General features: G+C 64.1%; 1 protein-coding gene across 4 annotated transcripts in view; it reads left to right on the top strand.

The window, feature by feature from the left end:
• Window positions 1-13,255, top strand: part of LOC112207609 (serine/threonine-protein phosphatase 2A regulatory subunit B'' subunit beta) — a 65,750-nt gene extending 52,495 nt beyond the window's left edge. For 2 of the 4 annotated variants that reach the window (XM_054677037.2, XM_054677038.2), the window contains exons 8-13: window positions 3,050-3,098; window positions 3,611-3,700; window positions 4,080-4,255; window positions 6,991-7,109; window positions 7,177-7,283; window positions 12,682-12,960. In XM_054677037.2, coding sequence (XP_054533012.1) covers window positions 3,050-3,098; window positions 3,611-3,700; window positions 4,080-4,255; window positions 6,991-7,109; window positions 7,177-7,283; window positions 12,682-12,832 — 692 coding nt within the window. In that variant the 3' untranslated portion in view covers window positions 12,833-12,960. Of the gene's footprint in view, window positions 1-3,049; window positions 3,099-3,610; window positions 3,701-4,079; window positions 4,256-6,990; window positions 7,110-7,176; window positions 7,284-12,681 lie in introns of all 4 variants that reach the window. The other 2 variants (XM_054677035.2, XM_054677036.2) reach the window with 2 other exon arrangements.
• The last annotated feature ends 1,433 nt before the right edge of the window (window positions 13,256-14,688 follow it).

Genomic DNA, 14,688 nt, shown 5'->3' with positions numbered 1-14,688 from the left:
CCGCCTCCCGTTGCTGAGGTCTCACTCCCGCCTCCCGTTGCTGAGGTCTCACTCCCGCCTCCCGTTGCTGAGGTCTCACTCCCGCCTCCCGTTGCTGAGGTCTCACTCCCGCCTCCCGTTGCTGAGGTCTCACTCCCGCCTCTCCTTGGTGAGGTCTCCCTCCCGCCTCCCGTTGGTGAGGTCTCACTCCCGCCTCCCGTTGGTGAGGTCTCCCTCCCGCCTCCCGTTGCTGAGGTCTCCCTCCCGCCTCCCGTTGGTGAGGTCTCCCTCCCGCCTCCCGTTGCTGAGGTCTCCCTCCCGCCTCCCGTTGGTGAGGTCTCCCTCCCGCCTCCCGTTGCTGAGGTCTCCCTCCCGCCTCCCGTTGCTGAGGTCTCCCTCCCGCCTCCCGTTGGTGAGGTCTCCCTCCCGCCTCCCGTTGCTGAGGTCTCCCTCCCGCCTCCCGTTGCTGAGGTCTCCCTCCCGCCTCCCGTTGCTGAGGTCTCCCTCCCGCCTCCCGTTGCTGAGGTCTCCCTCCCGCCTCCCGTTGCTGAGGTCTCACTCCCGCCTCCCGTTGCTGAGGTCTCACTCCCGCCTCCCGTTGCTGAGGTCTCCCTCCCGCCTCCCGTTGCTGAGGTCTCCCTCCCGCCTCCCGTTGCTGAGGTCTCACTCCCGCCTCCCGTTGCTGAGGTCTCACTCCCGCCTCCCGTTGCTGAGGTCTCCCTCCCGCCTCCCGTTGCTGAGGTCTCCCTCCCGCCTCCCGTTGCTGAGGTCTCACTCCCGCCTCCCGTTGCTGAGGTCTCACTCCCGCCTCTCCTTGCTGAGGTCTCACTCCCGCCTCCCGTTGGTGAGGTCTCACTCCCGCCTCCCGTTGGTGAGGTCTCCCTCCCGCCTCCCGTTGGTGAGGTCTCACTCCCGCCTCTCCTTGGTGAGGTCTCCCTCCCGCCTCCCGTTGCTGAGGTCTCCCTCCCGCCTCCCGTTGCTGAGGTCTCCCTCCCGCCTCCCGTTGCTGAGGTCTCACTCCCGCCTCCCGTTGCTGAGGTCTCACTCCCGCCTCCCGTTGCTGAGGTCTCACTCCCGCCTCCCGTTGGTGAGGTCTCCCTCCCGCCTCCCGTTGGTGAGGTCTCCCTCCCTCCTCCCGTTGCTGAGGTCTCCCTCCCTCCTCCCGTTGCTGAGCTCTCACTCCCGCCTCCCGTTGCTGAGGTCTCACTCCCGCCTCCCGTTGCTGAGGTCTCCCTCCCGCCTCCCGTTGCTGAGGTCTCACTCCCGCCTCCCGTTGCTGAGGTCTCACTCCCGCCTCCCGTTGCTGAGGTCTCCCTCCCGCCTCCCGTTGCTGAGGTCTCCCTCCCGCCTCCCGTTGCTGAGGTCTCACTCCCGCCTCCCGTTGCTGAGGTCTCACTCCCGCCTCCCGTTGCTGAGGTCTCCCTCCCGCCTCCCGTTGCTGAGGTCTCACTCCCGCCTCTCCTTGGTGAGGTCTCCCTCCCGCCTCCCGTTGCTGAGGTCTCACTCCCGCCTCTCGTTGCTGAGGTCTCACTCCCGCCTCCCGTTGCTGAGGTCTCACTCCCGCCTCCCGTTGCTGAGGTCTCCCTCCCTCCTCCCGTTGCTGAGGTCTCACTCCCGCCTCCCGTTGCTGAGGTCTCACTCCCGCCTCTCCTTGGTGAGGTCTCACTCCCGCCTCCCTTTGCTGAGGTCTCACTCCCGCCTCCCGTTGCTGAGGTCTCCCTCCCGCCTCCCGTTGGTGAGGTCTCACTCCCGCCTCCCGTTGCTGAGGTCTCACTCCCGCCTCCCGTTGCTGAGGTCTCCCTCCCGCCTCCCGTTGCTGAGGTCTCCCTCCCGCCTCCCGTTGCTGAGGTCTCACTCCCGCCTCCCGTTGCTGAGGTCTCACTCCCGCCTCCCGTTGCTGAGGTCTCCCTCCCGCCTCCCGTTGCTGAGGTCTCCCTCCCGCCTCCCGTTGCTGAGGTCTCACTCCCGCCTCCCGTTGCTGAGGTCTCACTCCCGCCTCTCCTTGCTGAGGTCTCACTCCCGCCTCCCGTTGGTGAGGTCTCACTCCCGCCTCCCGTTGGTGAGGTCTCCCTCCCGCCTCCCGTTGGTGAGGTCTCACTCCCGCCTCTCCTTGGTGAGGTCTCCCTCCCGCCTCCCGTTGCTGAGGTCTCCCTCCCGCCTCCCGTTGCTGAGGTCTCCCTCCCGCCTCCCGTTGCTGAGGTCTCACTCCCGCCTCCCGTTGCTGAGGTCTCACTCCCGCCTCCCGTTGCTGAGGTCTCACTCCCGCCTCTCCTTGGTGAGGTCTCCCTCCCGCCTCCCGTTGCTGAGGTCTCACTCCCGCCTCTCGTTGCTGAGGTCTCACTCCCGCCTCCCGTTGCTGAGGTCTCACTCCCGCCTCCCGTTGCTGAGGTCTCACTCCCGCCTCTCCTTGGTGAGGTCTCCCTCCCGCCTCCCGTTGCTGAGGTCTCACTCCCGCCTCCCGTTGCTGAGGTCTCACTCCCGCCTCCCGTTGGTGAGGTCTCACTCCCGCCCCGTTGGTGAGGTTCCACTCCCACCTCCTGTTGGTGAGGTCTCCCTCCCGCCCCGTTGGTGAGGTTTCAGTCCCGCCCCGTTGGTGAGGTTTCACTCCCGCCCCGTTGGTGAGGTCTCCCTCCCGCCCCGTTGGTGAGGTTTCAGTCCCGCCCCGTTGGTGAGGTTTCACTCCCGCCCCGTTAGTGAGGTCTCACTCCCGCCCCGTTGGTGAACCTTTGTTTGAAACGTGTTTGTTTCCGTGATCACACTGGAGGTCTCTCTCTCCGTCTAAAAGCTGAACCTTTGAGGCCTGAATATTCTGCTCTTTGCAAGTCGGTCTTGGAGCCGCGGTCACCTTTGCACTCTGTGGATTTCATGCTGGACTTGGCTGTGCTCGACGGGAAAGCGTGGTGGGCCCCTAGGATGGGCCGTGCAGGGGCATTGGGGCCCCGGGGCTCTCCCAGACCCAGGCGTCCTCTCAGCTTTTCGGTCCCCACCGCATCCAGTCTCGGCTCTGGGGGGTGGTGACGTCGGGGCCGAGGCACGGTGCGGGCTGCCCATCAACCGCATTCCTTTCCAGCCATTTCTACCAAGATGATAGACAGGATCTTCTCAGGAGCAGTCACACGGTACGTACCGCTCAGGCGCCTGACGGCAGCCATTGCCCCTGCAAGGACCCCGGTCCCCCTCCTCATCGTTGCCTGACATGAGCTTTTTGTGTCCCGACAGCGAGTGGTTGTCACCCCAGGCCCTGGCGAGGGGGGCACGTGTCTCTGTCACGTGAATCCCTAGTTGGGGGGGGGGGGTGGCACAAGACTGTCACGCGAGGTCTGAGGAAGGGTGTGGCCCAGGCCCCAGGTCGGGGGTTCTTGTCGGGCGCTGGGCCTGAGTGAGCAGTAACGAAGGTGCACTCCTGACCCCGCCTGGATCTGGGGAAAACCCTCTGGCCACGGGGCCTCCACCTCCTCCCCGGAGGGGCAGGAGGAGGGGCAGGAGGAGGGCAGGAGGAGGGCAGGAGGAGGGCAGGAGGAGGGCCGGGCCCGGGGGGCTCCCCTCACCGAGGCGCGTGGACAGGGGCTCCTTTCCTGTGAAGCTCTCCCTGACATGCATTTTCGTCTCTCCATCCTGGCTTTGGATCTAGAGGCAGAAAAGTGCAGAAGGAAGGGAAGATCAGCTATGCCGACTTTGTCTGGTTTTTGATCTCTGAGGAAGACAAAAAAACACCGACCAGGTGGGTTCCTGCTGCGGCATGCGTTTGTCCCAGTGGAGGGGCCGGGAGCCGCCCATGTGACATGTGTCCCCAGGCGGATGCCTGCATGTCCGGTGGGGGCTGCATGGCACAGGGGGACGCGTGCACACCTGGTGGGGGCTGCACAGCACAGGGGGACGCGTGCACGCCCGGTGGGGGCTGCAGGGGACGGGGACACGTGCGCGCCCGGTGGGGGCTGCAGGGGGCAGGGGGCAGGGGGCAGGAGATGCGTGCGCGCCCGGTGGGGGCTGCAAGGCACAGGGGGGACGCGTGCACCCCCGGTGGGGGGCTGCCCCAGGGGCTGCAGGTCACGGGCTGGGAGGGCCCAGGGCAGGGGCTGACAGAGCTCGCCGTGCCGCAGCATCGAGTACTGGTTCCGCTGCATGGACCTGGACGGGGACGGCGCCCTGTCCATGTTCGAGCTCGAGTACTTCTACGAGGAGCAGTGCCGAAGGCTGGACAGCATGGCCATCGAGGCCCTGCCCTTCCAGGACTGCCTCTGCCAGATGCTGGACCTGGTCAAGCCGAGGACTGAAGGTGATGCCCCGTGAGGGCACGGCCCAGGGTGAGGGGACGGACGGGCGAGAGGACGGCCCAGGGAGAGGGGACAGACGGGAGGGAGGACGGCCCAGGGTGAGGGGACGGACGGGCGAGGGGACGGCCCAGGGAGAGGGGACGGACAGGAGGGGGGACGGCCCAGGGTGAGGGGACGGACGGGAGGGGGGAGGGCCCAGGGAGAGGGGACGGACGGGAGGGGGGACGGACGGGAGGGGGGACGGCCTAGGGTGACGGGACGGACGGGATGGGGGACGGCCCACGGTGAGGGGACGGACGGGAGGGAGGACGGACCAGGGTGAGGGGACGTCCCTGTGAGGCGCTGTCCCTGCTGCGGGGGGACACTGGGAAAGGGCCGCTCCTACTGAGTTTGTGAGGAGGGCCAGCACCACAGGTGCCTAGTCTCACAGTGCAAGAACCTCCTATTCGGGGCATCGACACCCCCCGAGGGGTGACCTGGAGAACCTAGGGCCGGAGCTCACTGGGGACGTTGGCACTGGGCTGAGGGAGCAGTTGCCACGTTCGTGCTGATGCCGCACAAGGCGGTCCTCCCCTCTCACCCCCCCATCTCCTCCCCTCTCACCCACCCCCGTCTCCTCCCCTCTCACCCACCCCCGTCTCCTCCCCTCTCACCCACCCCCGTCTCCTCCCCTCTCACCCACCCCCGTCTCCTCCCCTCTCACCCACCCCCGTCTCCTCCCCTCTCACCCACCCCCGTCTCCTCCCCTCTCACCCACCCCCGTCTCCTCCCCTCTCACCCACCCCCGTCTCCTCCCCTCTCACCCACCCCCGTCTCCTCCCCTCTCACCCACCCCCGTCTCCTCCCCTCTCACCCACCCCCGTCTCCTCCCCTCTCACCCACCCCCGTCTCCTCCCCTCTCACCCACCCCCGTCTCCTCCCCTCTCACCCACCCCCGTCTCCTCCCCTCTCACCCACCCCCGTCTCCTCCCCTCTCACCCACCCCCGTCTCCTCCCCTCTCACCCACCCCCGTCTCCTCCCCTCTCACCCACCCCCGTCTCCTCCCCTCTCACCCACCCCCGTCTCCTCCCCTCTCACCCACCCCCGTCTCCTCCCCTCTCACCCACCCCCGTCTCCTCCCCTCTCACCCACCCCCGTCTCCTCCCCTCTCACCCACCCCCGTCTCCTCCCCTCTCACCCACCCCCGTCTCCTCCCCTCTCACCCACCCCCGTCTCCTCCCCTCTCACCCACCCCCGTCTCCTCCCCTCTCACCCACCCCCGTCTCCTCCCCTCTCACCCACCCCCGTCTCCTCCCCTCTCACCCACCCCCGTCTCCTCCCCTCTCACCCACCCCCGTCTCCTCCCCTCTCACCCACCCCCGTCTCCTCCCCTCTCACCCACCCCCGTCTCCTCCCCTCTCACCCACCCCCGTCTCCTCCCCTCTCACCCACCCCCGTCTCCTCCCCTCTCACCCACCCCCGTCTCCTCCCCTCTCACCCACCCCCGTCTCCTCCCCTCTCACCCACCCCCGTCTCCTCCCCTCTCACCCACCCCCGTCTCCTCCCCTCTCACCCACCCCCGTCTCCTCCCCTCTCACCCACCCCCGTCTCCTCCCCTCTCACCCACCCCCGTCTCCTCCCCTCTCACCCACCCCCGTCTCCTCCCCTCTCACCCACCCCCGTCTCCTCCCCTCTCACCCACCCCCGTCTCCTCCCCTCTCACCCACCCCCGTCTCCTCCCCTCTCACCCACCCCCGTCTCCTCCCCTCTCACCCCCCCCGTCTCCTCCCCTCTCACCCCCCCGTCTCCTCCCCTCTCACCCCCCCCCGTCTCCTCCCCTCTCACCCCCCGTCTCCTCCCCTCTCACCCCCCCGTCTCCTCCCCTCTCACCCCCCCGTCTCCTCCCCTCTCACCCCCCAGTCTCCTCCCCTCTCACCCCCCAGTCTCCTCCCCTCTCACCCCCCACCCCCCAGTCTCCTCCCCTCTCACCCCCCACCCCCCAGTCTCCTCCCCTCTCACCCCCCACCCCCCGGCTCCTCCCCTCTCACCCCCCACCCCCCGGCTCCTCCCCTCTCACCCCCCACCCCCCGGCTCCTCCCCTCTCACCCCCCCCGGCTCCTCCCCTCTCACTCCCCCCGGCTCCTCCCCTCACCCCTGTTCCCCCCACACCATCGCCCCAGCTCCTCCCACACCATCGCCCCAGCTCCTCCCACACCATCGCCCCAGCTCCTCCCACCCACCCCCGTGCCCTCTAAGGCAAAGGGGAGCCCCACCGTCCACGCCGCCTGGCTTCCTTCTGCATCTCAGAATCCAGCTCTGGGACTTTAACTTTGGAAATGGCTCTGAGGCCCGGGCACCGCCCTGCAGCCCTGCCCCTCCCTGGCCATGGGGCTCCTCCTGCTGCTCAGTGTCCCCGGGACACCCTCTGGCCTCCGCCTGCACGGGGAGCTCCGTTCTCTGTAATTTCAGATCCAGGAGCACCCCTGCTGGCCGCGCCTCCCTGCGCCATGTCCCAGTCCACGCGTCCTTGGGGCACCGGTGCCCCTCGTCGCCTCCGCATCACGGCCTCCCACGCCTCCGTCCCCACCCAGAACCGGGACACTCGCGTGTCCGCCTTTCACGTCAAACATGTGACGTGAGAGCCCGGAGCTTCGTGCCGCGTCCTTAAGCACGTGTGACAGGACGCGCGCACCCCACACCCAGGCCCCGAAGGTGAGACCGGGCTCACGCGCCTTGGACGCACTCCCCTCCCCGCAGGGAAGATCACGCTGCAGGACCTGAAGCGCTGCAAGCTGGCCAACGTCTTCTTCGACACCTTCTTCAACATCGAGAAGTACCTCGACCACGAGCAGAAAGAGCAGATCTCCCTGCTCAGGGTGAGTGCGGCGGGCACGCGGGCCGGGCCGCGCCACGCCGTGTATGTAACCCGTGTGCTTCCTCCAGGACGGTGACGGCGGCGGCCCCGAGCTCTCGGACTGGGAGAAGTACGCGGCCGAGGAGTACGACATCCTAGTGGCCGAGGACACCGCGGGAGAGCCCTGGGAGGACGGGTGAGTGGGGGGACGGGTGAGTGTGGGGGACGGGTGAGTGTGGGGGACGGGTGAGTGTGGGGGACGGGTGAGTGTGGGGGACGGGTGAGTGTGCAGCCGGGGGATGCGGGGCCAGTCAGGTGGGGTGCACGGACACAGAGGGGCGGGGTGAGACCTGACACGGGGCCGGTGAGGTAAGGACAGCCGATGACAGGGCCGGGCCTCGGTGCAGTCTGCCCGTCATTCCCCGCGTGGGGTTCTGTGATCCTGGGCGTGAGGCTTTGCACATCAGGCCCAGCACGGGGAAGCCGAGTCGAGACATGTTTTGCCGACGACGTCTGTCCTTATCCCACGGCTGGCACCTGCTGGGCAGGCTGCAGGGCCCGTGGCCATTCCAGCCCCCGCTTCGGCCTTCCAGCCTCGGAGGCTCCGAGAGGCCCTGGGCTGGTTGCTTTGTCACGGAGCGTGAGGGTTCTTTGTGTCTTCAGGATACAAACCCTTTATTTGCGACGTGTTCGCCTTTTTCCCAGTTTGTGACGTGTGTTTTCACCCCCTCTTCACGTGGTGTTTCAGAGATGTTCTGAATTTGGAGGAGGAGACACTGACTGGTTATTTTTACAGCAGTGTTTCTGGTGTCATATCTAAGAATTCATTTCTGAATCCAAAGCCACAAAGATTTTCCTCTGCGATGTTTTGCGTTTTGGTCTGAGGTCCGCTTGAGTAACCTTCCCTGTGGGGTGTGAAGCTCGGATTGAGGTTCCCCTTGTGGTATGTGGGTGTCCGGGTGTCCGACTGTCCCAGCATCAGCTTTGCAGGCCGCAGCGTTGCCTCGGCGTCGTGACTGTGCCGTGTGCGGGCTCCGTTCCGGAACCTTTCTCCGTCCCACTGCTGCACGCGTCTGTCCGTTCCCGCGGCAGAGCTGGCTGCGGTGAGAAGCCTCCGACTTGGACGCTGTGTGGAACTGTCGGGGCCATTCTGGTGTTGGGCTGCCTGTGTGTGAATCTTAGACTCAGCCCGTCCTTGCTGTGCCGTCCTGTGGGAACGTGTGTTGGACTCTGACGTGGTGGCGAGCGCTGGTCCCGTGACCACGTGGACTGTGGCCCCCACCGGCCTCCCGTGGTGCACGCTGGAGCGATGTGGTCACTTTTGCCATCCTGTGCTGAGCTTCTCAGTTCTGCTTCTGTCCCGTGCTACGTTGGCTATTCTGGTTTCTTTGCCTTTGAAAACACATAAGAATAAGCTCCTTCTGGCCGGGCGCGGTGCCTCACGCCTGTCATCCCAGCACTTTGGGAGGCCGAGGCGGGTGGATCACGAGGTCAGGAGATCGAGACCATCCTGGCCAACATGGTGAAACCCCGTCTCTACTAAACAAAAAAAAATTAGCCAGGCGTGGTGGTGGGCGCCTGTAGTCCCAGCTACTCGGGAGGCTGAGGCAGGAGAATGGCGTGAATCTGGGAGGTGGAGCTTGCAGTGAGCCGAGATCGCGCCACCACACTCCAGCCTGGGTGACAGAGCGAGACTCCGTCTCAAAAAAAAAAAGCCAGGGATGGTGGCACACGTCTGTAATCCCAGCTACTCGGGAGGTGGAGGTTGCAGTGAGCCAAGATCGCGCCACTGCACTCCAGCCTGGGCAATGAGAGCGAAACTCCATTTCCAAAACAAAAACAAAAACAAAAAATCTGAACGTTTGAGTGAGATCTCGCCCAGTGAATGGATCCCTGTGGGCCCAGCTGCCGTCTTCATAGCCGCGGGAGGCCCAGTCCACGGGCGCCGTCCGTGTCTCTCGGCAGGATTTTTGTAGCTTTCCGTGTACGCTTGATGAGAATGTTGTGAGACTTCTGAGTGTTTCCTGACGTTTTCCTGTCGTCAACGGTGCTTTTAAGGTTCCCGTTTCCAGTTGTTTGTTGGTAGCATATAGAATTTATTGACCTTGTGTTTTGCACCTTCATGAAACGCACTTACTGGATCTCAAAGCTCTGTCGGTTCTTTGGGGTTTTCTGTGTGGACAGGCCATGTCTGTCAGTGGGTCCGTCTCTCGTCTTCCTTTTCACCTCTCTGTGTACGTTACTTTCTTTTCACCTCTCTGTGTACGTTACTGTCTTTTCACTCCTCTGTGTACGTTACTTCCTTTTCACCTCTGTGTACGTTACTTCCTTTTCACCCCTCTGTGTACGTTACTTCCTTTTCACTCCTCTGTGTATGTTACTTCCTTTTCACCCCTCTGTGTACGTTACTTCCTTTCTCTTGCCCGCTGCACGGCCTGGAACCCGCAGGGAGATGTGGTGGATGTCAGGGCAGACCACGGCCAGCCTTGAGTGAGCCCTGCTGGTTTGTGTGCCGTCCTCGTTCCCAGTCCTGGGGGACGTCTCCCCTCACGCAGTGGTAAGCACACTCATTGGCGGGGATCTTCTCCCTGTTCCTGGTCTGCGGGGGCTTTCTCACAGTGAGGGCCGAATTTCTCAGATGCTTTCGCTCCGTGGTTCCTCTGTGTGTCCATACAGTGAGTTACACCGAGTCATTTTCAGCCAGCCTCGTGTTCCCAGGATAGACCTCGCCGAGTCATATGTTATCCTCACATATTACTGGATTCTCTTTGCAGAGATTATCTGGAGTATTTTATTATTTTTTTTGAGACAGGGTCTTGCTCTGTCACCCAGGCTAGAGGCCGGTGGCGTGATGTCAGCTCACTGCAGCCTCAACCTCCTGGGCTCAAGTGGTCCCCCACCCTCGGCCCCCTGAGCACCTGGGACTACAGGACTGTGCCTCCACGCCCAGCTAATTTTTCGGTTTTTTAGAGACAGAGTCTTGCCATGTTGCCCGGGCTGGTCTCAAACTCCGGGGCTCACGTGATCCTCCCACCTCGGCCTCCCAAAGTGCTGGGATTGCAGGCGTGAGTCACCGCGCCCGGCCAGCGGCTTTTCTCGGTCTGGCTTTGGTATCAGAGTAATGCTGGCTCATGGAATGGGGGGCAGTATTCTCTCCCTTAGTTTCTGGAAGAGTTTGTATAGAGGACCTGTTACTTCTTCCCTAAATGTCTGGTAGAATTCACCAGTGACCCCGAGTGGGCCTGGTTTTCTTTGTTTGTTTTTGTTTTTTTGAGATGGAGTCTCACTCTGTCACCCAGGCTGGAGTTCAATGGCGCAATCTTGGCTCACTGCAACCTCCGCCTCCTGGGTTCAAGCAATGCTCCTGCCTCAGCCTCCCGAGTAGCTGGGATTACTGGCATGCGCCACCACGCCTGGCTAATTTTTGTATTTTTAGTAGAGATGCAGTTTCTCCATGTTGGCCAGGCTGGTCTCGAACTCCCGACCTCAGGTGATCCACCCGCCTCGGCCTCCCACAGTGCTGGGATTACAGGCACACGCCACCACACCAGGATAATTTTTGTATTTTTAGTAGAGACGGGGTTTCCCCAGCGTGGCCAGGCTGGTCTCGAACTCCCGACCTCAGGTGATCCTCCCGCCTCGGCCTCTCACAGTGCCGGGGCCTGGGTTTTTATTGTTTACAGTAAACCACGTTTCGAGTGTGCTGCTTGGTGAGCTTTGACATACGTCCGTATCCACAGAGCCGTGACCACCATCAGGATAACACGTGTCTCCGTCTCCTCCTGCCCCCAGAACTGTAGGTAGGCGGCATTTTCTTGAGTTAGTGGAATTGGCCAGGGAAGCCACTGCTGAGAGGTTTTTCACTGAAATCCAGTGACCTTATCAGAAACTGGCTGAAGTCATCTCTCTTCGTTGGTTTTTTTTTTTTTGGAGGCAGGGTCTGGCTGTGTCACGCAGGCTGGAGGGCATTGGCGCAATCTCAGCTCGCTGCAGCCTCCACCTGCTGGGCTTAAGGAATCCTCGCACCTGAGCCCCCCGAGTGGCTGAGATTACAGGCACGCACCACCACACCCGGCTACTTTTCTGTATTTTTTTTTAGAGATGGGGTTTCGCCGTGTTGCCTAGGTTGGTCTCGGATGCCTGAGCTCGAGGGTTCTCCCCGCCTCGGTCCCCCAACGTGCTGGAATTACAGGCGTGAGCCCCCGCCCAGCCTTGAGTGAGCTTTGCGGGTTTGTGTGTTTCAGAAACTTGCCCGTTCCCATCAGTGGGTTATCGTTGGTATTTCCTGTTCGTGACTCTGATGTCTGCAGAATCCAGTGATAGCGTCTCTCACGCTCCTGATACTGACTTTGTGTGTGATCAGTGAGGCGAGGGGCTGACAAGGTTCACTCCTCTTCCCAGGGAACCACGGGTGTTTCTCCCCTTTGTTCTGCTGTTTTCCTTGAGTATCTTCAGGCAGCGACGTGGGCCATGGACACCACAGCCCATGGCCTTCTCATTTTGGTGCAGCTCAAAATACTTTCTGGTTACCGTTGGGTTCCCGACCCATGGGTTCCATGGACGTGCATTTTAATCCCTGCTACCCCATCAGCCGCCCCGTCCGATTCCTGCCAAGCAGCCCAGGGCCCCCACGGCCCACCCCCACGGCCGTCTGTCCTGTGTGTCCGTCCTCCTCGTGGTCATTGTGTGCACCGTGGCTCTGACCTGGCAGCCAACCTCTGGGTCCCCACAACTTCCCAGTCTCTGCCTTCTCCTGTCGGACACCCTAAGGCAGCCGTGGCCCCCAGACCTAGCCTGGATGGGTGTGCGCCTGTCCCCACCACCATCTGTCACCTCTGCTCCCCACCTGACCAGAGTCCACCCCCACCGCTGCCCAGCTTTGTGTCTGCTGCACAGCCAGCAGCATGCTGGGGTCGACTGCCTTCACCATGTCCACACCTGCTCCGGCAGTGGGAGCTCAGGTCCGTGGGGGTGACCATGGGGAGGTCAGTGCCGGGCTGTGGGGGGCATCTTGGAAAGCAGAGGTGTCCCCACAGGATCTCTGAGAGTCTGTGTGGTCTGTGGCCGCGCTGGGTTCCCCGGAGCAGCGCCCGATGTCACTGCGGAGACCTTAAGGGAAGGCGCGCGTCCAGTCCTCGCACTGCTGCGTGTTCTGGTCAGAACGGAAGTGGTGGCCTCCACTAGGAGCTTCTGTGCTTTGGGAGAATGTGTCTAAACTGTGGTCCCGTGTGGACACCATGACCCAATTGTGTAAACACAGGCCCCGTGCAGCTCGGAGGCTGCCCTCTGAGAGTCGCCGTCATATCGCTTTGGGGAAAAGGCGCGCCCGCCTGGGTCCTCTGTGTGTAGCTCACGCCTGGGGCTCCGTCCCATCCTGGGTGGGTTTTCACCTGCACCGCAGGCCCCTACCCCGGGAGCATTCGTGGAGCCGGCGTCCTCAGCCAGGAGCGCGTTGCTGGCTCAGCGGCTGGAGCTTGAGGTCGGCTCAGGGGACTGTCTCGTGCTGGAGGTTGGCCGCCGAGCAGCCTGCATTTCCCGGAAAACATGACCCGCTCCGTGCCGCTGGCCACGTCTTCACCATCCCCTCGTTGCAGGTTCGAGGCCGAGCTCAGCCCTGTGGAGCAGAAGCTGAGTGCGCTGCGGTCCCCGCTGGCCCAGAGGCCCTTCTTCGAGGCGCCCTCACCACTGGGCGCCGTGGACCTGTACGAGTACGCGTGCGGGGACGAGGCCCTGGAGCCACTGTGACACCGCCCGCGAGAACGCCGCCGCGGGGCCGCTCCCCACGTGCCACCACCGGGACGCCGCGGCTCGTGTAAAAACTGCTGTGGAAAATGAGTGCGTGTGTACGGAATGATAAATTTTTATTTATTCACAGAAGCGTGTTGATGGCCGCCGTGGGTTCGTGGCCGGACCTGCCCAGACCTCTGTGCCCGGGGGACACGTAGGGCCGCTCGTGAATGGGACGGGTTCCCACACGGACACCCTCGGCACTTGCCGTTCCCGGCCTGGGTTCCGGGGCCTGCGTCTGTGGAAAGGGTCTGTGTGGGCACAACGGTGACCGGCGGCTCCCGGGCGCCTCTGGACGGGAGCCTCCGCCACAGGCTGTGTGAATGTTTTGTGTAAACGTACAAAAGCGTTTCTGGCGATCACGCTTGTATGTTTGAATGAACGTTTGGAGGATTTTCAGCCATGGGCTCGGCTCCCTCAGCCACAGCGTGGCTCCGTCCGGGATTTACAAGTGTCGGTGCTGGATGGGGACCGCGACCACGCCGGACGCCTCGGGGTGCAGCCTGGGCCTCTCTGCGGGGCCCCCTCCCCAGCCAGGGGGACCCCACCCTCGGGCCGTTCCCTCCCGGAGCCACGGACCCAGGCCCCGTTCCACAAACAACCCCAGAAGGAAGGAGCCCGCGCCAGAGTGGGGACGTCCACACCTGGGGGACACCTAAATGAGGGGGTTCGGAGGCCCCACCAGGAGGAGCCCCGTGTGCAGGGGAGGCCACGAGCCCCCCCCAGGGGCACCCAACACGGATGAGCCCAGGCCCAGCTCTGCTCCCTCTGCAGGCAGGGGAGGGTCACAGGTGGTGACCATGGGAACAACCCCCTGTCCTCACACAAGACAAAACGCTCCCCCAGGAAACGGAGGTGGCAGCGTCCACGCGGCAGGGCAGCCCTGTGCCCTTGGGGAGGGCAGGGCAGGGCCAAGCCGGGACCACCCCGAGAGCAGCACACACACCCCGTTCATCCACCGGCAGCCGTCGCTGTGAAGGAGATGGACAGACAGGGTGGTCCCGTGACCCCTGAGGAGAGACTGCGGGGGCTCCAGGTGGTGGGTAGACGAGGCAGCACCTCCCAGGGGAATGCCGCTGCCCCCAAGGTGTCCTCAGTGTCACCAGGTGCTCCCCTGAATTCCCGGACGCCCCCACCTGGGTCTGCGAAGTGTCAGGACCCCCCCAACAAAAGGGCAGGTGCAGGGCAGGAGAGTCTGTGGCTGCCGCAGGGAAATGACACTGGGAGCCACGGCCCGCAGGGCCCACCCTGCCCCGAGCTCCGGGGAGCCTGTCTGGGAGACCATGTCCGCCCGCCCCCCCCCACCACACACAACCTATGAGCCGGAGCCCATGGTCATGGGAGGGGCCAGAAGTGGGGGGTTCACCTCTGACCGGCGCCTTCAGCCTCCCACAATGACACTGGGAGCCCCCCAATTAGGGTTCAAGGCTGGGACATGAGAGGCCTCCCTGGGGCCGTGAAAGACAGCGTCCCCCACCCACGTCGCTGTTGAGGCCCCTGCACAGCCCCTGAGCATCCTCCGACATCCCTATACCCACTGCATTCCCCCAAGCGCCCCGTCCTTCCCCAGCCACAACCCCAGATGCCCTGGGCAGTGCCGGGGCCAGGCGTGCACACCCACACCTTTGCCGGAGAAGTGGGGGGTCCTGTCGGGGGCCCTCGTGGACGGCGGCGCTGCGGGGAGGCCCAGAGCCCAGCAGTCGTGCCCTCCACCTGTTCTGGGGGTCCATTCCCCCGAGAGCTCACGTGTGCAGGGGGCCAGGGACCCCACAAAACAAGCACTCGGGGCACCCTGACCGTGGCCAGCGTCCCGC

The sequence above is a fragment of the Pan troglodytes genome, chromosome X (assembly GCF_028858775.2).
Source record: "Pan troglodytes isolate AG18354 chromosome X, NHGRI_mPanTro3-v2.0_pri, whole genome shotgun sequence".
In the NCBI taxonomy this organism is placed as follows: Eukaryota; Metazoa; Chordata; class Mammalia; order Primates; family Hominidae; genus Pan; species Pan troglodytes.
Note: the sequence above shows the minus strand (reverse complement) of the source record. Positions and strands in the feature narration are given on the sequence as shown.